The sequence below is a fragment of the Erigeron canadensis genome, chromosome 9, assembly GCF_010389155.1.
Source record: "Erigeron canadensis isolate Cc75 chromosome 9, C_canadensis_v1, whole genome shotgun sequence".
NCBI classification, from domain to species: Eukaryota; Viridiplantae; Streptophyta; class Magnoliopsida; order Asterales; family Asteraceae; genus Erigeron; species Erigeron canadensis.
In genome coordinates, this window is record NC_057769.1 from 4,781,037 (window position 1) to 4,804,426 (window position 23,390).

Below are 23,390 nucleotides of genomic sequence, written 5' to 3' on the forward strand. Positions count from 1 at the left end.
TAAAATTCCCATGCGGGCCTGATAGCAAATTAAGATAAACCTGAGACATAAATGTTTTTTTTCTTTGGCTAAACATCCCTGCGGTTTGACGGTAGATATGTTGGCCGCAGTCATATGAAAATCAGGGGAGAACTTTCTATCATTCATAAACTCAAAGGATTAAAAGTATAAATATTTTATAAAAAATTTTTCAACTGTCGACTGCATATTTCATTTTCCCTTGTTTTTTAACCATTAACAAACTGAATTAACTAAATAGAAAAATAATGTTTGTATAAATAAATTTAATACAACTAATTTTTGTTTATTAATTTATAAAAACTAACATTTTTGATGAATTAAGAGATTAAGTATTTTTAATTAAGTCACAGTTTTTTTATTAAGACCAGCAACCACCACTTACGTCTAAGTTAATTCTAATTTTATTACTTGACGTGGGCATGAATATCGGTTTTTCAAAAACCTGTAACCATACCCAATATAAAACCGTTAGTTTTTTTTTATCAAACCGCCGGTTCAAAACCGTTTTGGTTTTCGGGTTCGAAACAACCTCAAGTTTCAAGTTTTGATCTCAATATCAGTATGTATGGAAAGTGATGGATTTAGAGACCGCTATGGAATCTGAAATGAGTAGAAGATGATGTGGACCAAATGTTAAGACCTTTGAAGCAATAACTGTTGTGTTGTGTAAAGAAAGGAGAGTCGAACAAATTAACAATAAGATGTGTTTTAAGTGGGATGCCATAATTGAACTCACAAATATTTTTCAAATTAATGAGGGATTTAACATACATAAAAAAGTTATACATTTACATATCAAAAGTCTATTAGCAAAATTTTATAATAAATGTACAACTATTTAATGTAATTTAACAAAAGCTCATAAGGCTTGGTTTAGCAAAATCTATTGTTTAGTTTATTTAAGGGTGGAAAGGAAATGAGAGAAGAGGAGAAAGTCAGAAAACTATAAAATGCATTCTGAAGATTTTTTAAGTGTGGTAAGGGAAGGAGTGGAGAGGATAAAAGAGAGGAGAGTAGTTGTTTTTTGTTTAAAAATTTTCCCGGAAAACTTCTCTTTTCTCTCTTTAAAAGAAAATAACTAGAAAAAATCAACTAGAATAAGGTTATCGACCCAATTTTCCACCAAATTTAACCCAAACAATTAGCCACAGCCAACATCCAAGATTTCCCCCCTTTCTTCTTCTTGGCGTTGCAAATTACAGTACCACATTTCATTCTCTATCAAAAATATGTATCATTAAATAAGACGTAAAATCAATACATACATGGATGATGATGATGATGATGATGATGATACAATCAACATCCGTCCTCAAAAAACCTCCAAATCACAGCAACTTCAAATTTTTAATATCTTTTTTCATCCATTCCTCTATTTCCCCTTCACAATCTTTAGCCTACGGTAAAAAAACCCTGAAGATTTCACATCTTATTTACTGACCCTTTTATCTTTACCCAATTGAGAAAAAAACCAGAAGTTCAAAACACTTGTTCCTTCAATTTCTTCATTTCAAGTTACAAGCTTTTTAAAACATAACCCTAATTTGAGCCCACAAAAGCTCACACCTTTTTCAATCTTTAGTCACAACGATCCACTTTTAAGCCAAGTGTTGAATCTTTTGCATCATTGTTAACAATCTTGATCAAGAATCAGTTGCTAAATGTGGCCGAAAAGACCCGTATTTCCATGTTGAAAGCCTGCGAAAATGTGGAGGATGCAAGGATTGTTTTAAGTTTTTTTGAGAAAAATGAATGTTGATGGTAATGATAGATTTATATTTAAGATTAGTGTTAGATGTTATAATTCATTGTTGATGTGTTTATCGAGGTTCTTAATGGTTGATGATATGAAATGTGTGTTTTTAGAAATGTTGGATGATGAATTATGCCGAATATACATACGTATAATACTATGGTGAATGGGTATTGTAAGTTATGTAAAGTTGATGTGGTTGGTTTATATGTGAGTAAGATTATGCAAACTGGGCTTAAACCCGATACACATATTTATACGTCAATTATTGTAGGACATTGTAGGAATAAAGATGTTGATAGTGCGTGGAAGGTTTTTGATGTGATGCCTAAGAAAGGGTGCAAGAGAAACGAGGTTTCGTATACGACTTTAATTCATGGGCTTTGTGAAGAAATGCGTATTAATGAAGCGCTAGAGCTATTTCATCAAATGGGTGATGATAAGTGCTTTCCGAAAGTTTGTACGTTTACTGTTTTGATTTCTGATTTAAGTAAGTTAGGTAGAATGGCAGAAGCATGGGATTTGTTTATTGAGATGTGTGTGAGAGGCTGTGAGCCGAATGCTCACACATACACGGTTTTGATTGATGGATTGTGTGAAGAGAGAAAGATGCATGAAGTGAGAAATTTGTTAGATGTGATGTAAGAGAAAAAAGTGGATGGGGCGGTTGTGACATATAATGCTTTGATTGATGGGTATTGTAAAGAAGGAAAGTTCAAGAATGCAATAGAGATGCTTGAAAAGATGGAAAAGAAAGGATCAAAACCGAACGTTTGTACGTACAATGAGTTAATATGTGGGTACTGTAAAAGCAATGATGTTCACAAAGCTTTGGTTTTAATTGATAATATGATAAAGATGAAACTATCACCAACTGTTTTGACTTACAATTTGTTAATTAATGGTCAATGTACACACGATGATGTCGATAATGCTTTTAGGTTGGTCGGTTTAATGATAGAGAATGGTGTTGTTCCTGATGAGTGGACATATAGTTCCATTGTATAGGCTTTATGCAGACGAGGCAGTGCTAAAGAAGCTCGTGAGTTGTTAAATTCTCTCAAGTTGAAGGGCATAAAAGTTAATCAAGTAATCTATACGACTCTGACAGGCGGGTATTTCCAAATTGGTAAAGTTGATATTGGAATGACTTTGTTCAGTGAAATGCTTCTTAACAAGTGCTTACCAAATTCTTTGGACATATAATGTGCTAATTCATGGCTTGTGTAAAGTAGTTAGGATTCAAGTGGTATTTATTATAATGGGGAAGATGATAAAGATCAGCTTTGAACCTGAAATCACCATATATACTATTTTCATTGAGAGTTTAGTAAAGAGATTTGAATTTGTTGATGCTCGTAAGCTATTCATTCAACTGGGAAACCCGATGTTTGTACATACACTTCATTTATCCTTGCATATTGCAGTGAAGGAATGGTAAAAGAAGCATAAGATATGATATATGAAATGCTGGGAAAAGGTGTTTAACCGGATACAACAACATATATTGTTTTCATTGATACATATGGACGTACCGGAAAGATAAATTATGCATTTGATTTTTTCAAATGTATGATCAACGCGCAATGTGAACCTTCCCACCATACATATGCTGTGATAGTGAAGAATCTACTGTATTCTTAAGATTTTTTTAATGAAGAAAGAAAAGGAATATATATAAAATGCATTCTTAAGATTTTTTTAAAAGATGGAAATGGAGGGGAGGAGAAGGAGGGGAAATTATAGTGTAAATTGCTTCAACACTTTTCCTCTCAAAATTGAGTTGATTTGTAACTACAGCTGAAAGGAAAGAAAAGGGGAGATAAATTTTTCCTTTCTAATCATCTAAAAAATGAGAGAAAAAATCTTGAAGGAAAAATAACTACAACTTTCCCCACCCCTCCTATCTTCTTATTTCCTTTCCATATCATTTTTTTCCTTCCTGATTTTCCACCAAATTTAACTAAAATAAGGTTATCCGTCCAATTTTCCACCAAATAACTGAAAAAACCAACTAGAATAATGTTATCAACCCAATTTTCCACCAAATTTAACCCAAAACAGTTAGCCACAACCCACATCTAAGATTCCCCTTTTCTTCTTCTTGGCGCTGCAAATTAGAGTACCACATTTCATTCTCTGTCAAAAATATGTATCATTAAATCAGACGTAAAATCAATACATATATGGATGATGATGATACAATCAACACCCGTTCGCAAAAAACCTCCAAACCACAACAACTTCAAATTTTTAATATCTTTTTTCATCCATTTCTTTCTTTCCCTTCACAATCTTTACCCCACAATAAAAAAACCTAAGATTTCACATCTTATTTACTGACCCTTTTATCTTTACCCAATTAGGAAAAAAACCCGAATTTCAAAAACTTACTCCTTCAATTTCTTGATTTCAAGTTACTAAGATTTTTTAAACATAACCTAATTTGAGCCCACAAAAAGCTCTCACCTTTTTCAATCTTTTGTCACAACGATCCACTTTTAAGCCAAGTGTTGAATCTTTTGCATCATTGTTAACAATCTTGATTAAGAATCAGTTGCTACCCGTATATCCATGTTGAAAGCCTGCGAAAATGACAAGGATGCAAGATATACATATAGATATAAAGATATTATTGATTAATAAATGTTAAAACAAATACGAGTATTTTTTAGTATTTACAGAAAAAAGATTTTAAAAAAAATAACAATAAAAATAAAGATCTAATTTTAATATTTTGATGGTACTTGGACCTTTTAAAAAGCCCACTATCAATCTAAAGTCTAAACTTTCAAGTTTCAACCCATATCGCCCATTTATATAAATACCATTTCTATATTATATAATCTATATCTAGGGTTTTTGTGGTCGTTTTCGCGTGGCGGCAACATCTAATCAACCAGATTTTTCGCCATGGGAAGAAGTAAGCCCTCATCTATTTCTCTTATCTTCTTCAATTACACTGTTTATCTGCTGCATTTCAATTTTATTTTTATAATTTTTTCTGTTTAATATTATAGTAATATAGTTTACAGTAAAATATGTTTATTTTTATATATTTTTTTGACTATGAATTTGTTTTTGATGATTTTTTTTGTTTGGCATTATTTGGTTATGCTATCTGTTTCCTGTTTGTTTAGATTAATCCAAATGTGTAAAAAGATCATATTTTTGTTAGTCGGGTCAACCCGTTTGTCCCAAATCTATTTAACCCGGCACACACATGATATTTTTGTTTGATAATATGACCTGTATCCCCGGTCAGGGCCGAACTTATTAGTCTCTAGAATGGTAGAATGTATGTCTTAATTGTATGTAATGTATATATTGATGTTGCAGGACCAGCACGGTGTTACCGCCAGATCAAAAACAAGCCGTACCCTAAATCCCGATACTGTCGTGGTGTTCCCGATCCAAAGATTAGGATTTACGATGTCGGGATGAAGAAGAAAGGTGTTGATGAGTTCCCATTTTGTGTGCATTTGGTGAGTTGGGAGAAGGAGAATGTGTCTAGTGAAGCACTTGAAGCAGCTCGTATAGCATGTAATAAGTATATTACCAAGACTGCGGGAAAGGACGCTTTTCATTTGAGAGTTCGTGTTCATCCTTTCCATGTGTTGCGTATCAACAAGATGTTGTCGTGTGCTGGAGCTGATAGGCTTCAAACTGGTATGCGAGGTGCTTTTGGAAAGCCGCAAGGTGTGTGTGCTCGTGTAAGCATTGGTCAGGTTCTTTTGTCTGTTCGTTGCAAGGATAGTAACAGTCACCATGCCCTGGAGGCCCTTCGTCGTGCTAAGTTTAAGTTTCCTGGTCGTCAAAAGATTATCGTCAGCAGGAAGTGGTATGTGCTTACATTAGATACTTTTCTGGTTGCTAAAGATGTTTTATTGATCACATGGCAATTGCATTTCGTTCAACAAGTTTTTGGATTTTTATGATAGTTTATGTTAATTGTTTTCTTGCAAATAAAGTTGATTATGGTCATTGCAGGGGATTCACCAAGTTCAACCGTACGGACTATGTCCAGTGGAAATCTGAGAACCGTATCATGAATGATGGTGTCAATGCCAAGGTAAATCCGGAAACATGCTTGTTATATATATATATATATATCAAACTTATATTTAGTTGATAAAACACAAGTGATTAGTTAAAACTGGAATGTTAATTTGTGTTCAATTACTTTTCTGTCTTGTACAGCATTTAGTCACAATTCACAAATATCATTTCTTTTTTCTGTAAGTTACACAATATAGTTGTTTTGTAAATATGGTGTAGCAGTTTTTGATCAAGTTGCTTTTGGTAAAGTAAGTTATGCTTTTAGTTACCTTAAGCTCTGGTATACTAACTGTATTCTTAGACGCTGTTGCTTAAGTGAACCGTCTTTAGCTAAATGTATACCAGCTAAGTAAGTTATGCTTTTACTTACATCTGCTAAATGTATTACAGCTACTTGGATGCCATGGACCTCTTGCAAATCGTCAACCTGGAAGAGCATTCTTAGACGCTGTTGCTTAAGTGAACCGTCTTTAGCAGCAATCAGCAATCAGTCTAGTTGAAGTACTCAAAAAACCGTACCTTTTATTTTGTTTACTAGAATGACTTTTTTTGTGTTATCTTTCGTCTTTGTGCTTGGGCTACTGCAATGTACTGAAAGAATACTTTGTGAGTTGAACTCGAATGCACTTCGCTTTGATTTTATTCATTGTGATTTTTGAGACCATTGTGTATGTGCTTGACTGCCTTTTCAAAGTGAAGCGGTTTATAAAAATGATTCTGGTGTAACTATAGCCCATCTTTTTGATATGTACCAGACTAGAAAATAGAGAATTAACTAGATGATTCACGGTAATAGATAATCTGGTACAATGCTCCAGTAGCCTTAATCTGGTATAATGCTCCAGCAACCCTAGTTCATAAGAACAATGATAATATTCTCCCATACCCTAAACAATTGGTTGTCGCCTTATTTAAAGTACCACTAGACATGACCTAACTTGCTCACCAAGACATTACTATAATTAATAATTAATTATTAGATCGACACTTAACCCTTGACCTATTCAGCCCTTAAACATCTGGACCCATTAGGCCCATTTTCTTCCTACAGATTCATATCATTACTCTGCCCCCAAAACACACCTTGTCCTCAAGGTGTGGCTTCAAAAATTGCTTTAGGTTATTTCCGGATCCCATATGATGACTTGAAATTCCAAAGCTTGCTGAATATATTGTTGTAACACAGACTCGATCATGGATTTGTCTTCCAACCATACCTTAAGCCCATAACAAGTCGAGTATTTTAAAGATTGCTCGATAAAATCATTAAACTGCCACTTCAACTTCATATGAGGTGTATGAGGTAAAACTTTCAGCAAGGCAATCTCACCTAGCACCCAAGTAGCCTCATCATTTTCAATGAACTTATGACCTAATTCTTCTGACACCCCCATGATAGTTGTAGGTTTGATAGGATCAACATTAAACTGATCCTCATCAATCACTGCTGGTTTAACAACCACAGTTTCTTCCTTGAGCTCCTTACTGATTTCTTGACTATCTGATTTTGTACCTTTAATGACATCTATGTCTATAACACCAACACTAAAAACAACTTTGTTCTCCTCTTTTTTCAAATCAAACTCCAAATCTTTTTTATAAAGAGAAGAATTAGGATCAAAAGAAGAGAAAGAATCTTGCAAGCCATGAGAATCAATTTTTAAAGCCAATGACATCACATTTTTCAACTTAGAGCAGCTATATTGATGCCATTCAACAAAGATTTCCCTAATTTCCGGTTCCAAACCAAAGATGAATAGGTATATAGCATAAGTTTCAGAAATTTCTTCTAGATTTTTAACTTGATTAAATAAGATTTGAAACGAAACACAATATTCTTTAACACTACCTTCTTGGCTAATTGCCATAATCTTCTCCAAAGCAAATTTCTTGTTGCCTGCCGATTATTTTTCCTGAATGAACAGTAACCCGATGAACAGTACCCTTTCAGATGAACAATACACACGATGAACAGTTTTTTGTTTTTTTTTTAACTACCACAGGTTGCAAGAAAGATAGCTCTGATACCAATTGATATGTACCAGACCAGAAAATAGAGAATTAACTAGATGATTCACGATAATAGATAATCTGGTACAATGCTCCAGTAGCCCTAATCTGGTATAATGCTCCAGCAGCCCTAGTTCCTAAGAACAATGATAATATTCTCCCATACCTTAAACAATTGGTTGTCGCCTTATTTAAAGTACCACTAGACATGACCTAACTTGCTCACCAAGACATTACTATAATTAATAATTAATTATTAGAACGACACTTAACCCTTGACCCATTCAGCCTTAAACATCTGGACCCATTAGGCCCATTTTCTTCCTACAGATTCATATCATTATTCCGCCCCCAATGTGGGATTGGTTGGTGGTTTATAAGCCTAGGTGTCCCCTCCTCCTTTGAGCTAGCTTTTGGGAGTGAGTTCTACACCTAGATTATGACATGATGCGAGCCTATTATGGGATGGGTTCGTATCACTTTTCTGTCAGGAGCACATATAATAGGCTATAAAGCACCTCGTGTATCTTTTCCCTTTTCAAGTGACCTGCCTGCTTATATATTTAGATTATCTTGTCAAATAAAGTAACCATTCTGTATTCTTGTGTTAAGACCACATGTAGTATTAATATTTTTGTACTTGCATTAACGGAAGGCCTAATAACCTCAGTTGATTAGCCTGGCGTGAATTTATGTTTCATAACAGTTGCATAACTTGAATGGAACTAGGTACTCTCGATTACAATTCATCCGTTGTAGTAGACGGTAACTGTAGCTGAGCGAAGGTCCAGTGCAGCCTAAGATTTTAAGAAAATAAATAAACTAGCCTTTTAGAGACCTGGTGAACACTTGTACATTGACATACACATACCTAAATGTGTCAGTGGATCATAATGTTACCTTGTGACTTGATTATGTGTTGTTGCAGTTTAATTAACATAGTAACCTATATGTAAGTATGAAACCTCAACTGCATGCATTACTTAGCTATATAAGTTACATACATGATACGTGTAACTTTTTTGTCTAAAGGTGCGGATGTTTTGCCATTCAAATAGTATAGGCGTGGATTCGTTCCTCCTGTATAGTTCTTAGACTTGTAGCAATGGATCTGCTGAGCTTTAAGGGGACTTTCTAGTTGTAAGATGTAACCTAGATTTCTAAACGGTAGACATGGTTATCATTTAAGCCAAATAATGTGTCCATTTTCATTGGAACTTAAATGTACTAAACTTATCATTGAATTTCCAATCACAACGAAGTTCAGATGTTTTCTGAAACTTTTTTTTTTTCTTTGTATTGCATTGTATTGGTAAAAGACTATCTTTGTTTTGATTTGATGTCAAAACAAATATTTTTCTAAACGATTTTTCTCTATATCCATTTACTTGCTCATTGAACAAACATGAATATGTAAACGTTTTCACCAGTTTTACTACCATAATACTTGTGAAAGAGATGTGCGTTAACACCCAAGTATCTATTCAACTAGACATGTAACACAAGTAGTTGAAGATAGACGAGGTTGGATTCAACAATGAGTGTACCAGCTGAGACCACTTTACTTGTATATAGGCTGATTTAGATACTATGTTTTATCACCATTCACCAGCTAGTGAGCTAGTCACATTGGTTAAGCTAAAGCAAGAAAGAAACGGGTCAAAAATCATCAGAAATGCATATAAATTTTCTATCATCTGCTTACCAATTGAGAGAGTAAAAGTAATCATATTCCAGCCTATTACTTGTAAAATGGACAAAAACTGGTTTCAAAAACTGGGGTTTTGTATTTTGCAGGTTTTCCCTGCTAGACCAAGCCTGTCCTTTAGCAACCACCACCATTCCAACCTAAACCCACCCTTTTTGTCACATCAACAAGAAGCAGATATTACAGAAACAACACATGTCATTGTAGCTCACAAATGCAGTTATTGCAAGAGTCCAAAAACCGATTCACATATACCTAAATTTGTAACACATAGTAGCTGATTATTAACATGAAAATGCCCTCAAGCAAATATATTCATACAAGATTTAGCATGTAAGCCTTCTCTGTCAAGGCACAATAGTAGAATCAAAAAGAAAATTGGTATTTTCCTTGCATTAAAATAATGTTACACAGGGTCCAATTCAGTCGAGAGAAATGGGAATAAAAGCAAGAGTTAAAGTGACAAAAAGTCTATTGAAGCTTCAACAAATAAAGCTCCATTGACCACCAAAAAACATATTAATCAAGAAAATAATTTTATCTTCATTTATTAAATGGGATGAGGCCTTGATCCTTCTGGCATGTTCAACTCAGATAACAACGGTCAAGGTTGCATTTAGTACCTATGCTCCAATTTCTCGGATTCCTGGTAACTCTGAACATACCTGCAAACACAAATAGCATAATCAACATCCAGATAACAAAAAAAGGTAAAGATAGCATTCGATCATTATCATGTTGGCAAACTAGAATCTGATCCAAGTTCAGTAAGGTCTTGAGAAGTGATAGATGATTAATTCACTAAGATAAACAAACTGCAAGGTAAAGATTGTATGCCCAGAAGGTTACATTTTTCATAGTTTCCCATAACTCAGATAAATGTCTGCTGCAGTACAACTATACAATTAGATGTCCCATAGTTGGTCCCCAAGAATAAGTCATCAACATCATCAGGTAGCAGCAAGTGATGCATAAGCCATAACTATGCGTGGAAAAACCAGCAACAAACTTCTAAAGCTTGTTTGTGGCTGCCAAAGACATATAAGATTACAAAGATCTAGACACAGACACAGTCTAATATAATAAACCTCAGCATTTCACCTCTGCCTCCTGAACCCTGAAATGTTTTTATTTTTAATAATAATTATTGATACTATTTAAAGCCTTTATGGCCATTTTAATGTTAACCAGATATGTAAATAATGTAATAGATTTAAATGTTAACGAAAAACAACTAGTTAAAAATGAAGAAAAACAGTATGCATATAGAGCAAAACGTTGACCAAAAAGCTCTACACGTATAACCAGCTGACCGCAGAGTGTTGATCACTTCACATATCCATTACTATATCAAAATCATAAACACTTTTATTGAAGATGCACCTGGTGTTTATATTAACTATCTATAGAAAGATAAATCAAATTATGAAAGGATTAAAAGCGTCTACAACATCTTATACACACTTTCACACCAAACATTAACCAAAAAGATCTATATCTAAGCGAACTATTCTTTCGCCTTTTACTAAAGATCTATATCTAACCTATTGACCTCTTCAAATCGACGTTCATATTTTAAAATAAGCAACACTTTCCATGAAGATGCTCCAGGTTTTGGGTAAAAATGCTATCCATAAAAAGTGATCAAATATACAAAAAGAGCATCTGAATCAGTATGCGCTTTTTCATATTTACCCACAAACTTTTAAACATCATTCAAATTTACCCACAAGACAAAAAATATTGTCTATGCCATCAGTCTCCATGTAAGTTGTCAGTTTCTATTACTTTTTATAAGCTGCACATTAATTTTCCCCAACAAGGAATACATGACAAAGCAAATAGCCAAAAATCAAGGAACATCTTCTGCAAGTTGTAGATCAAATAAAGACCCAACATAACCTATATAGATGGCCTTTCCATTCATGATCACAATCGAGCAATAACTTCTAATAAAATGATGGATCCATGAATATTTATTCAATAACTTCTAATATATATACACAAACAATAGAATATCCAAATACTTACGAGTAAACGCCAGCGACGGGTCCAACAAGCAGGATGGTGTTGAGCCAGTTATCGGTGACTTTGTGAGTGATTTTATGAGTGAAATCTTTCCAGAGACCAGGCATCACTTTCTGCTCAAATGGCGACAGCCCGTACACCACCGATCTAATTTTCACCGGAACCTTCCCCATCTATCTTTCTCTTTCTTTCTTTCTTCCTTTAATCTAATATAATTATAATTATATATACCTCCGATCTGAAATATATTTAGTTAGGGTTTCAAAATGGAAATGACTACTAGAAGCAGAAGAATAAATAAATTGATTATGATTGAATTGAAATGATAACCAGAAATGTTATTTTAATTGGGCTTTCTTATGAGCTGGCCCATTGGGCAAATAGCATTTTAACATTTGAAATTTTGAATTATTATTATAATTTATTGTTTTATTATATCATAGGTAAATTTTTTTTTTTTTTTACGTTAGTTTTACATCATTTTTTACCTTCTTTTTCACCCTTAATATTTACCTTTAAATTTAATATCCCATTATACTCGCAATATCCATCAATATTAATCAAAACCAAACAAATAATATAAACAAAACATATGAATCATTTTCCTCTCTTTTAACCCTAGGTGATATCCTTCACTTATCATTCACCCTATTATTTCATCTACATTTAAATCACTTTTTACCTATCCTTCACCCTATTACTTCATCTACATTTAACTATCCATTTTTTTTAACACAGACAAAAAATTTTATTAAAAATGATCGATTAGCAAGGCACTAGTGATTAGGGAGATTACAATTACAATAATAAAGCAAAAGCTAAGCTACATAATGTCCTCATGACTTTAACTATACATCTTCTCATCACCTCTCTTCACCTATCCATTTCATCTTCCTTTACAAATAGTCTTACTATAATATTATTTTTTGTGGGGAAACAGTAGGAATCAACATAATCTCCCAAGTCACGCTCTCGAAGTTGTACTGAATGGGAAATGAACCAGGAGCGGGCCCACTTTGTTGGTTTCCTTGAGACCTGAAGTTCTAACATATTTTGTATGTGCTAAGAGCATATTAAAGGTTACAAAAAAATCTACTCACAGTACCAATTCTTTTAACACGCAGCTTTACTGTCATTTTCACAATGCCCGATTATTGTCTTAACTAAGTCCACACAATCTTACTTGAAAAGTCAGCTTTTCTATCATTTCTCATTGCTAATGCTATGGCATTATCTTGTTCTGGTTCTATTTTCCCCCAAAACATGGGTCAAGTGCTACATACTGGAAAATTACGAGGACTATGATATATAGAATAAAAGATGGACAAAATGTGGTATTATTTCCCAAAATAGATATGAAAGTGAGGTGCGTCTAACATACAGCTTGATATCCTCTTCTAACATTAGTCGGCTCATTTTCCCAATGAGATTTTTATCATCCTATACGAGACACCCAAACAGTCAAGACACATTGCTAGCCAAAAGAATTAGCTACAAGCTAAAGACCATTACCAAGACACCGAAACATGTACTATAGATACATTGCGCATAAAACATAAAACTTTGACTCGAAAATTTTTTAACCCACATAAGAAAAAGCAACCACGGTGTCGAAAGTTACACGACATCAAACAACATAAAACTGCAACATAAAAAAGGGACAATAACACTTGAACAGACTCTGTACATCATTTACTAGCCAGCCATTAGACAACGGAAATGTATCAAGGGGTAAGCAATACAGAAGGGACTACATGGTTCCTAGTCTTGTAGTGCCCTTCAATGCACCAGATCTGCAATGAGATGCGCTGCTGCTAGGCTTAGAGGCATCCTCTGGAAAGAGATAATTGAGCATAGCCATTTCTTGCAACTGTTGCCGTTTATATAAATCCTGAGACTTGCTCTAGCATTCAGAAGAAATTAATATAGTTAGTGCACCCTTTTGTAGCCTGGAACTGAAAGTCAGATATCAGCAGCCTTATCTAAAGGCTAAAGCTGACATTCATCTCATTTACTTGATAAATGGGTCAAATTGGGTTATGTTTCCTCTATAACAGGTATATTCAGAAAAACAGTTAAAAAGAAAACAAGCTAAATAGTTCAACCACTCAATGTGTATGCATCACTTTAACATTAACAAACATATTTTTATGTTACAGTTTTCAGAATGATATGTAACAGAATAATAAATAATTATCACCCTTTAAAGAAAAGGAGTAAAAAGTAAGTACGGGTCAACCCAAAGGTCCCAAACCCTACCATACCACTTCAGCCCAAACCACAAGTACCAGCTTTGACCTGCTCCATTACCCAACCGCCCATTTTGCCACCTCCAACTGATGTGTCCTAAACTATAGGATAGTAGAACCTACTGTTCTAGCTACTAGATGTAGTAGCTAGTGTGCCAAATGTAATTACTAAAACTATATTATTTCAAAATTCAGTAATCTACTATCTTACATTAAATGATTTAGAAGTTTTACGAATTCAAAATACACTTTGGGAGGCTATGGGCCATTTGAAATGATAGATACCCGCTTGAACCTTTTCACTAGTAAGCTGCTGTGTCAAAAAATTACCATAGGTTTGAGCAATTCTTCAATGATTTCCTGTGCTTGTTTCAGCTGTTCATCAACTATGTTTGCAGGCGATTCCGCCTCGATCAATACATGAAGTGGTTCTTTTAGATGTGCAAGGCCTGGTCTTCTCCTGAAATGCTCTTCCTATAAAGATTATAAAGTTTTTTACAGTTTAAGAGATGGATAATGTTCTCTTGAAGCAAATGAATTACGTCAAAACTTAACAGTCCAGTATTAGCAAATAAGAAAACAACTATGAAAGCATCAAATGTATAGGGACAAGTATGACAACTTGTTACTTTATGTTGGTATGTGGAAATTGGAAGAAAGTGATGCAATTGATGATAAAACTTTTAGTATAGATAATGATGCTAAGATTTTTAAACAAGTCTATAAAGGTGGCCTTTTGACCCATATGCCCATGAATGGATTGATTCGGGCTATGCTTTATCTCTAATGAATCAAATGGGTTAAAATAGTTATTCTTAAAATAAAATGCACCAAAAGTCAACCTATGCGTAATTACATAGATCGTCATAGTTGTTTGCTTAAAATTTCATGTTTAAAAAAGTAAGATTGAAAACTACACGGACCATCCTTAATTTTAAAACTTGAAGATAAAGGGCAATCGGAGTAATATTCAAGCTGAAAGGTCCAAACATGAAATTTCAAGAAAACGACATGAAAATTTATGTAAAGTTACTGTTATCATAATGTAATTTTACGATCATATTTGGCTTGCATATTACCATTGTTTTCAAAACTTGATAAATCCGGCCAGTCGAATCGGTCAGACTGCGATACAGACATGTGTCTGCTATTTTGTAATCAGTCTGGTTCGGTGCTTACGTAAAAGATTTTAATATTTTTGGATGGAAACAAGATTTGAACAGGAGATATCTGAGTTGAAGGGAGGCGTGCTTATCACCCCTTCCAAGCTACGTCGCTAGCAACTATTTTGTATATATCTTTTTACTAGATTATATTTTTCTATATATATAAATTAATGCCAAGTATTCCCGGTTAAACCAGACCGGTTGGGCCTTGAACCGCCCTTAGGCTGGTTGGTCGTTCGGCCCACTGAAAACATGGTATTAACAATTGTATATCAGGTCAACTCAACATGGCCCATATAAAATAACAAAACATATTAACCAAACCCAAACCACCAATTTTGCCACCTGTACTGAATTTGCATGATATTAGATCTACCTTCCGAGGGTCTTTCATGGAACCCCTTCCTCTGATGAAGACACGACATCCAGTACGAGCTTCTATTCGCTTCAAAGAATTTCCTCTAGGACCTAGAAGCCTGCCCACAAAGTTGAACTGACATCAAGAAGAAGAAAAACTGAATAAGCCTTCACCATTTTGTAGTGTACTGCAAGCAAAATGTAAGAGTGAAAAGAAGTTTATGCTACAGCCTACATGACTTACACCAGGGAAGCTATCGACAGGCACATCCAAGCGCAATATCTTCTTTGTCATTAACGAATTATTCCTGGCCAGTGCTACATTCCTGTGATCAATTGGTGGTCCTTGTTGCACACCAAATGCCTGTGATTTTATTTTTTTTTTTGAAAACAGTACATAATTGGACAATGGGGAATCATACAACTATATAAGCTCAAGTGAATTTGATTATGAGAAAATATTTCCATCAATGAATTTTTTAATGAAACGATGTTAGGACTTAAGCATGCAAACTTCACCTTGGACAACTTTCGACCCATTTCACCCATTAGAGATAAAAACATAACCTAAATCAACCCAATCATAAACAAACGGGTTTGAAATTGAAAACTCTAGTCTACATAGTTCTGAGACCACATTTCCATATGTGATTGTCGTCCAACCTATCGGGTATCTATTGAAATTACAGTATTTATATGAAGAGCAAAATCGTGATATCTTTCTAAGAGCAGATGACACAACCAGGGCAGCATGCCTATGAACCATAAATGATAATGAAAAGAGCTATAAATGTCAATAGACGAAGGTCTATAGTTTCAGAAATGTAAGAGAATACTCCATTTTAACAACACAATTAATCGATTCCAACTAGTAACTATTCCTTCTTTTTCCTCAGTTCTAAGTACACAAGGTCGTTCCCTGATCAGAACTAAGAACAAAAGTAAAAATCTGATTAAAATGTAGATTTAGACAGAAATGGGATAGAGCAATTATCTATCCAACTTCTGAAGTTTGAACTACTTTTTTTCTTTAAAGGAAGCAACACTTCAACCATTGTTGGTAAAGTTAGTTTCATATAAATTACATACCAAAAAAAAACACATATCTTAATCGTATAATAAGAAAAAGCTATTTTAACAAAGCTTTCTATTGACCAATAGGAATGCTTTTTATTAATTTAAGTGAAAATTTTACTTTCAATTATGGAAAAAATCTTAATATTTATTAAATAACAAGAAACTCTCACTACTTACTAATGTATTTAATACGGAACTACATCAAAATAAATTTCAATATATACAATTATTGTATTTCTAACCCGCAAACAAAGTTACCATCGACACATTAAAAACAAAACTTATTCCATAACTTAACTTGTGGCACTAGTATTTATGGATGAATCAGTTATTGGACAATTTTACTTATAACAATTTTGAAATAATATAATAAAGAGAAACAGGCGTTTATTTTACCAATACAAGTTTTGAAATTTACTTAATAAATTTTTTAACGATTCACAAAGCAAATTTATTTTCTCAAATACACACAAATACATCACTTAACTTTTTAAAATTATCAAGACGTAAAAAACTAATCAGAACAAATGATGTCTTTCATTTAAATGTATATTCAGATATCAACTGTAAAAAAGGTTCCAAAGAATAATGTATTATATATTTTTACTTTATCCATTAAATTTAGTGACCAAAAACATCAACCATGCACTTAAGTTTTCAAATGACTTATTATATTTAACTTCGAACATCATCTATCTTTCATACATATGAGAATCTATTAATCGAAAAGATCGATTCACATCTTTGAATTTTATATAACTTATACTACCAGTATATAAGTTGAACTAGATTAAGAAAAACAAATGTTAATTTATACTTTCAATGAGTCATTGATCGAGCATATCATTACATATAAGATCATTTAGAACTATTTAACGTTGTTTTATAAACTCTCTGTGTGTATACACAAAACTTAAATAAAGATTGAATTAGAAAATAAAGAGAAAGTCAACAAAGTCTCTAGTTGATTGCATAAGTTGTTTCCACCTTCTAGTTGGGAAAAAAAACATAAATCTAAAGATTGATATTCAAAATATGTGATTTTTTAATGGAGATCAAACATTTCATGAATAACTATCCCTGTAATACTTGTAATTAATTAAGCCTAGACGAATGTAAGTGTAAAAGTAGGCCTATATAGAAACTAACACTAAAATGGGAGAAGATATTATATCATTACTCTTTACAATTATGTTGGAAACCTAATAATCTGAATAAGAAAAACAGAAAAAAAAAAAAAAAAAAAAAAACCAACGACATAAATGTATTTACCTGATGTTGGTAAGAGTTCCAGCCGGAATTTCCATCTGAAGAAGTTAAAGATATAGTGTTCACATCATGCATCATGTCCAAAGGATTTGAAAGATTCAGGCTTCCAAATTGCAGACTATTGACATCATTACAACTATGTCGGGAAATTATGTCAGTTACCCTCAATATCTCTGTGGATAATAAGTGGAATAAAGTTACTATGGACCGTAACTAAAAAAGTTTCTTTAAGCATATAATGCAAGGTGTAACTACCACCGTAGATTAAAAGTTTCAATTATTGAGTCATGACTTGTTCAATCAATAAAGAAAGATTAACGAATGCACCAAGAGTCCATATATATTGGCTAGCATGAATTAACATCAAAATATCAAATAGAGAGGCAAAAGGTTAGGACTTATGAGTGTTAAAGTTTAATCAATTATAACAACAATTAGCTTAAAGTACTGACAGAAAACAAAAAACAGTGCTGACAGCTAGAGGTAGGAAACTAGGTGGGTCGGGCAGGTTGAACAATGGTGTTAGTTGTTTTGGTATGGACTGATTTGACAACTTTTTTTTACTGTGGACTAATGGCTATTGTTTTAATCATAGTAACAAAATTCATCTAACTTTTTCAATATAATTTAGGAGATTAAATACATTAGAAAAACACTAACAAGTAACAACACAGGGGACTTTCGATCCGTTTGAGGTTTGACCCATCAGAGCCATTTCTTTCATATATAACATTTTGTTTGGCCCGTTAAGGACAATATATCACCCAAAGGAACCCATACATCAGTACCTGAATTAACACTGTCACCTACATTATCAATTACACATGTTTTCGTTCAGCTTGGAACCTTTAAATCTAAAAATAACAAATATTTGAGAACTCTCCTAATATAACAAGACACTTAGCTCTGGGATATATAAATGCTTCAAACTATTATCATCGTGAATGACTCTAAAGTCGTATTCCATCAATGAATGCCATGAAATAAATGTGACAAAATTCATACAGTCTTGCTTGTCATTTTCACCGCAGTTTACCACAGGCACATTCACAGCTAGCAAATTGTTGTTATTACCAAAATGGATACCCACATCATCTAAGCATAAAAAGCACTATACTAGAGTCACTGGCCTAATTATCATTATTATTGCATTCATGAAATTTTGGCATCATGTATGGGCTGGAAAACACTAAGCTACCACCGCTAAAAGATTGACATAATTGTCTTTCAAAAAATCACTTGCACAGCCGGGCATGAACCACTAATTGAGACCAACCGTCTACAACTAAATTTTCTGCATATAGAGACCGATTATAAATTCATCTTCTTTTAAGAAAAGGTTTTCTCATGGTATCAACTGGGGTTCAAATTATCATTCAATTCTCACACAAACAGCGAATGATGATAGGCATAAATTTAAGATTCATGTAACAAATTGAAACATGCACCAAATGGATATAGAAGATGTTATAATTAATATATCAAGTGAAAACTCATGCTACTAGCTCTAAATCTAAAATTAACAAAATCTATACATAGCTATGAACAGATTAATTGTAGTATAGATAAAAAAAAAATTAAAATAATTTATTATTAAACTATCTGATCCAAAAAGAGAAGTATAATTAAACCTTGCTTTAGTAATTCATTGCAAATCGGAAACTTTTGGCTCTGAGGTGTAATGTTTTTCTCTTCATCTAGCAGCTTTTCCAGATATGAGCTGAAAACATAATGTAACAGCGGAAACACATATACATAACTTAGAAAGAGTAACAATAATCAGAACTTCGTAAATTAATAATAATAGAAAAACAATGTAGTGAAAGAGATATCATACATTTCATCATCTGGGATGGCCTGAATGTGTAGTGATGAAAGGGCTCTAGCAGCTGAGGATTGCAAGTTCCGGCCACATAGGTTTGTCATAGTTTATTTGTTTTTTGGAAAAGGGCCTCTGCTGTAATACACAGAGAGGGGAAGTATGAGATGAAATAAAAGCTATAAATAAGCAGATAGGAAGAAGAGAATTAAATAATAAACTTTAATAGAGTTGAAAATTTAAGTCCTTATTACGGGAAAGAGGGAAAGGTATGAGATAAAATAAATGCTTCAAGTAGTTTCTCTTCCTTCGGGTAGGGATATGATTGTCTACATCTTACCTCCCCATACCCCGCATACATGTGGGATTGAGTATGAGCACCCTGCGTACAGGCTTTTTCTTAGCATATTGTGAGGTGTGAACACATTCAGACAAAGGTTTTAAGACATTACATTTCGGATGTATGTGTTACATAGGAGCATTTACTTATTTAGAATTCATTTAGCGTAACGGAATTGGAAATTAGAATTTCATATATACACAGAATTAAAATTTAATAGGAAATCATTTAGTTTATCATATATTTCTGGATACAGGTATTTGATATTTAACAAACTAAAACAAAACTTATGAAGACTTGACCGTTCTTATGGGCAAACGTATACCTGCTAAAATTATTTAAACATCCATAAAACACAGCGATAACTGAATTGTGTCACTGAGAACGGCCCAAAAACAAAAGGTTCACACTCGTTTATCCAAGTAAAAAAATGATCACTTGGATATGATTTTTAAAGCTGTAGCAGCTCCAATATACCTCAAGTGTAGCTAAAATGGCTTGGTTCAGCTAAGATATGGCTTGATATGTTTCCGTCAAAGGATCTCCTTTCCCATCTATTTCTTTTACGTTACTAAATTAATGCCCACAATATTTGAAAAACTAAATAATATTACAAAAGAGTATTACATACAAGAAATTTAATAGCGTGGTTACTCTGGTATGATTTAATATTACCATAGAGCTTCTTACTAACTTACTTGAAGCACACAAATACAGCTACATTTCTACAATTCCAATAATACATATCTAATCAGTGTGAATCTTATAATTAGGCTTTTCACACCTACATTTACTATTAGACACTCGGTATTATTAATAGAGTATTTGTTTGGTCTTTTAAACATGAGCCACGTATTAACGATAAGTATGCTTAGTTATTTGGTAATCTTAAAAAAACATTTAGTCACTTCAACGACCATATCCTTGGACTCGTGGTGAGCTAAACTTTAATGGGCTTCTCTATCTCAGACCTCGTGAAAATGAGATTGAAGATGTATACCTTAATTTATGCATATCTCCGAAGAGCTTATAAACTATTTTGGTAGCTCCTTACCGCTAATCCTTAGAAAAAGCTTATCAACCATGTTTCCAATAAGTTGTTTGCACCTTAGATAAGCTAACGCAGGTATTCGCCGAAAAATATAAGCCCACCACTTTACTTAAATGAGTACCCAATAATCCCTTGGTAGAAAAAAACAAGCTAACCCTACTTAGGGAAGTCCTAAAGTGCTAAAAATTGTCACTTAAGTTATATAGACAAAACTAACCCAAGAGAACACAAATTCTATGTTTTCAATAAGTTGCAAATGAACCGAACATTAAACAAATAATTCATAAATCATTGGCAGGGACCAGGAAGTTCATTTGTGTTTGTTTGTTTGATAAAGAGAATCAACATGAACACAACTTCATGTTCATTTTCTTAACCGAACAAACACGAACATAAGTGTCCTTTACTCGTTCGTTCATTAACATTCGTGAACTTTAGTAAGTTAGTTTCTAAATGAACGAAACCCACCGTTCGTACTAGGTCATTCGAACTCATGAGCATTTCCCTTTCGTGTTCATTCGGTTCGTTTACAGTTAAAAAACACAAAAACACAGCCACACCAAGTATATATACAAAAAAAAAAAAACTAAAATAAAAAATTTTAAAAAATACCTTGTAATCCCAACCATTCATCATCACTTTGAAATAGTAACCTCTATTGATATTCAGCCAACTACTACAGCCATCTGCAGAAAAAAAAATTGTAATAAATTACATAAATTCCAAAAAAAAGGAAATGTGACAAAAAAGTGGGTCTCTCAGATTACGTTTCAAGGGCGTTAGACGGCAAGCCTCCGCCGTTAACATCACCGGCAAAGTTTAGCTTTCCGATTGCTCTGTCAAACAAGTCATTCAAAATATACTCATCAAAATCGTATACACTAACTTGCGATTTAGAAATCAGAAACCATCATTTGCGATTTTAAGACTCTCATTGGAAGAGTCATTCACCGGTTCTTAACGGGATGGTTGTGTTGTGTAATGTTGGATTTTTTTTTCTTTTATAAGGAAACTCTAACCAAATAGTAAGGAAACTCTAACCAAATACTAATCACGTGGTGTTCCTAATTTTGTCTATTTTTTTTATCTTTCTTCATCGATTAAAAGGATTATTAGGCTATTTGTTTAGAAGGATTAATCATTTCATTTTTTATAATAATACAAGCATTGGTTTTGACGGTGTCGTGGTGGAGCGACCGTTGATAGTGGAGGCGACGTCGAGTGGTACGAATAATTAATGTTAAAGTAATTAATGTAAAGAGTTAATGTAGATATTTTAAAGATAATATTTAGTTTTTCTATTATCAATAATTATTGAACATTAAAAAAAATATATAAAGATAAAAAATTGATATTGATAGTTTAAATATATGGAGGATACATGTGATAAAAGTAACCATTATGCACATTAAAGTGTATTCTCTAAGTTTTTTTTAAATGATTGGAAAATAAAGGTTTGGAAAATTTCTTTATTTTGCATTCTTTAGTTTTTTTTTTTAAAGAAAGGAAAGGAAAAGATTAGAAAACAAGAGTGTTTTTGATGTAAAACTTTCCTCCCATTTTTGGGAGGATTTGGATGGAAAACTTTTAAGTTATGTGTATAATTACTAATTTACCCTTATTAATTAATAACAACGTTATAGAAAAAAAAAACATAATTGTAAAATTATAACTTTTTTCCCTTTCTTTTCTTTTCTTTCTATCTCAAGAACACTATTAACTTTTTGTTTTCTTTTTTTTAGTTTTTCATGTAACTCGGGAATGCCTTTTTGATATATAAAATTTTTTTCTTTTCTTTCCTTATCCAATCTTTTCTTTTCTTATCCTTTAAAAAAACTCGAGAATACAATGTAAGGAAAGACTTCATGCAAAACCCAAACAACTATTAGATAACAATAACTAACAAAGATTATAAAGACATAAGAAAGTAGGAAGAGTAAGAAAGTTCTTATATTATATTAAGATATCTCTAATACAATGCCACTATTTATAGGGCTCTAGGAACCTTATAACAATAAATGAGATTAAAGGTTATGTACATGGATAGTCAATAATATAAATATACATTTATAACACTCCCCCTTGACTATCCATTTCATACGCATGATGCTACCTCGTTAAAAACCTTGTAAGGAAAACCCAGTGGGACAAAACCTTGTTAAGGGAAAAAGAGTGCAACGCGTATTTTCTCCCCCTGATGATAATCAGATAAGCTCCTTGAGTCGACGCATCCCAATCCCATGCACCAACTTCTTGAATGTAGAGGTCGGAAGTGATTTGGTAAACAAGTCTGCCAAATTTTCGCTGGAACGGATTTGTTGGACGCTAATAATTTCCATTCTTTTGCAAATCATGTGTGAAGAAGAACTTTGGTGAAATGTGCTTTGTTATATCACCTTTGATGTACCCTTCATTCAGTTGTGCAATGCATGTTGCGTTGTCTTCGTGTAAAATTGTCGGTCCTTCATCTCTCGAAGATATGC

At 33.2% G+C, this 23,390-nt stretch overlaps 4 protein-coding genes across 6 annotated transcripts; 2 read left to right on the forward strand and 2 right to left on the reverse strand.

The window, feature by feature from the left end:
• Positions 1-1,769: 1,769 nt before the first annotated feature.
• Positions 1,770-2,419, forward strand: LOC122581612 (pentatricopeptide repeat-containing protein At5g65560-like). Its single transcript, XM_043753854.1, is given in 2 exon segments — positions 1,770-1,899; positions 1,902-2,419. Coding segments are annotated over 2 exon segments (648 nt in total).
• A 2,172-nt stretch (positions 2,420-4,591) lies between these two features.
• On the forward strand, positions 4,592-6,475 carry LOC122581387 (60S ribosomal protein L10). Its single transcript, XM_043753610.1, has 4 exons — positions 4,592-4,697; positions 5,114-5,615; positions 5,765-5,846; positions 6,224-6,475. The coding sequence occupies exons 1-4, from the start codon at positions 4,688-4,690 to the stop codon at positions 6,290-6,292; spliced, it is 663 nt and encodes a 220-aa protein (XP_043609545.1). The 5' UTR covers positions 4,592-4,687; the 3' UTR covers positions 6,293-6,475.
• A 3,446-nt stretch (positions 6,476-9,921) lies between these two features.
• Positions 9,922-11,887, reverse strand: LOC122582338 (cytochrome b-c1 complex subunit 8-2, mitochondrial-like). Its single transcript, XM_043754707.1, has 2 exons — positions 11,583-11,887; positions 9,922-10,216 (listed from the first exon to the last, which is right to left on the reverse strand). The coding sequence occupies exons 1-2, from the start codon at positions 11,750-11,752 to the stop codon at positions 10,168-10,170; spliced, it is 219 nt and encodes a 72-aa protein (XP_043610642.1). The 5' UTR covers positions 11,753-11,887; the 3' UTR covers positions 9,922-10,167.
• A 1,234-nt stretch (positions 11,888-13,121) lies between these two features.
• LOC122582079 (KH domain-containing protein SPIN1-like) lies at positions 13,122-21,884 on the reverse strand. Of its 3 annotated transcripts, none has more exons than XM_043754431.1 (9): positions 21,675-21,884; positions 21,520-21,593; positions 19,535-19,651; positions 19,329-19,417; positions 17,701-17,870; positions 15,587-15,715; positions 15,371-15,487; positions 14,159-14,302; positions 13,122-13,482 (listed from the first exon to the last, which is right to left on the reverse strand). In XM_043754431.1, the coding sequence occupies exons 3-9, from the start codon at positions 19,621-19,623 to the stop codon at positions 13,330-13,332; spliced, it is 891 nt and encodes a 296-aa protein (XP_043610366.1). In that variant the 5' UTR covers positions 19,624-19,651; positions 21,520-21,593; positions 21,675-21,884; the 3' UTR covers positions 13,122-13,329. The 3 variants fall into 3 exon arrangements, with proteins under 3 accessions (XP_043610366.1, XP_043610367.1, XP_043610365.1); XM_043754432.1 differs by having other exon boundaries at positions 15,596-15,715; positions 19,535-19,654; XM_043754430.1 differs by having other exon boundaries at positions 19,535-19,654.
• Between the last annotated feature and the right edge of the window lie 1,506 nt (positions 21,885-23,390).

Excerpts from the sequence above, each read along its gene's own strand:
- LOC122581387 (XM_043753610.1), top strand. Across the intron at positions 5,616-5,764 it reads ATTATCGTCAGCAGGAAGTG|GGGATTCACCAAGTTCAACC; the intron begins GTATGTGCTTAC and ends TGGTCATTGCAG. Across the intron at positions 5,847-6,223 it reads ATGATGGTGTCAATGCCAAG|CTACTTGGATGCCATGGACC; the intron begins GTAAATCCGGAA and ends AATGTATTACAG.
- LOC122582338 (XM_043754707.1), bottom strand. The coding sequence starts at position 11,752 with ATGGGGAAGGTTCCGGTGAAAATTAGATCGGTGGTGTACGGGCTGTCG. Across the intron at positions 10,217-11,582 it reads CCCGTCGCTGGCGTTTACTC|GTATGTTCAGAGTTACCAGG; the intron begins GTAAGTATTTGG and ends TTGTGTTTGCAG.
- LOC122582079 (XM_043754431.1), bottom strand. The coding sequence starts at position 19,623 with ATGACAAACCTATGTGGCCGGAACTTGCAATCCTCAGCTGCTAGAGCC. Across the intron at positions 14,303-15,370 it reads CCATGAAAGACCCTCGGAAG|GAAGAGCATTTCAGGAGAAG; the intron begins GTAGATCTAATA and ends TAATCTTTATAG. Across the intron at positions 13,483-14,158 it reads AAGAATTGCTCAAACCTATG|AGCAAGTCTCAGGATTTATA; the intron begins GTAATTTTTTGA and ends TCTGAATGCTAG.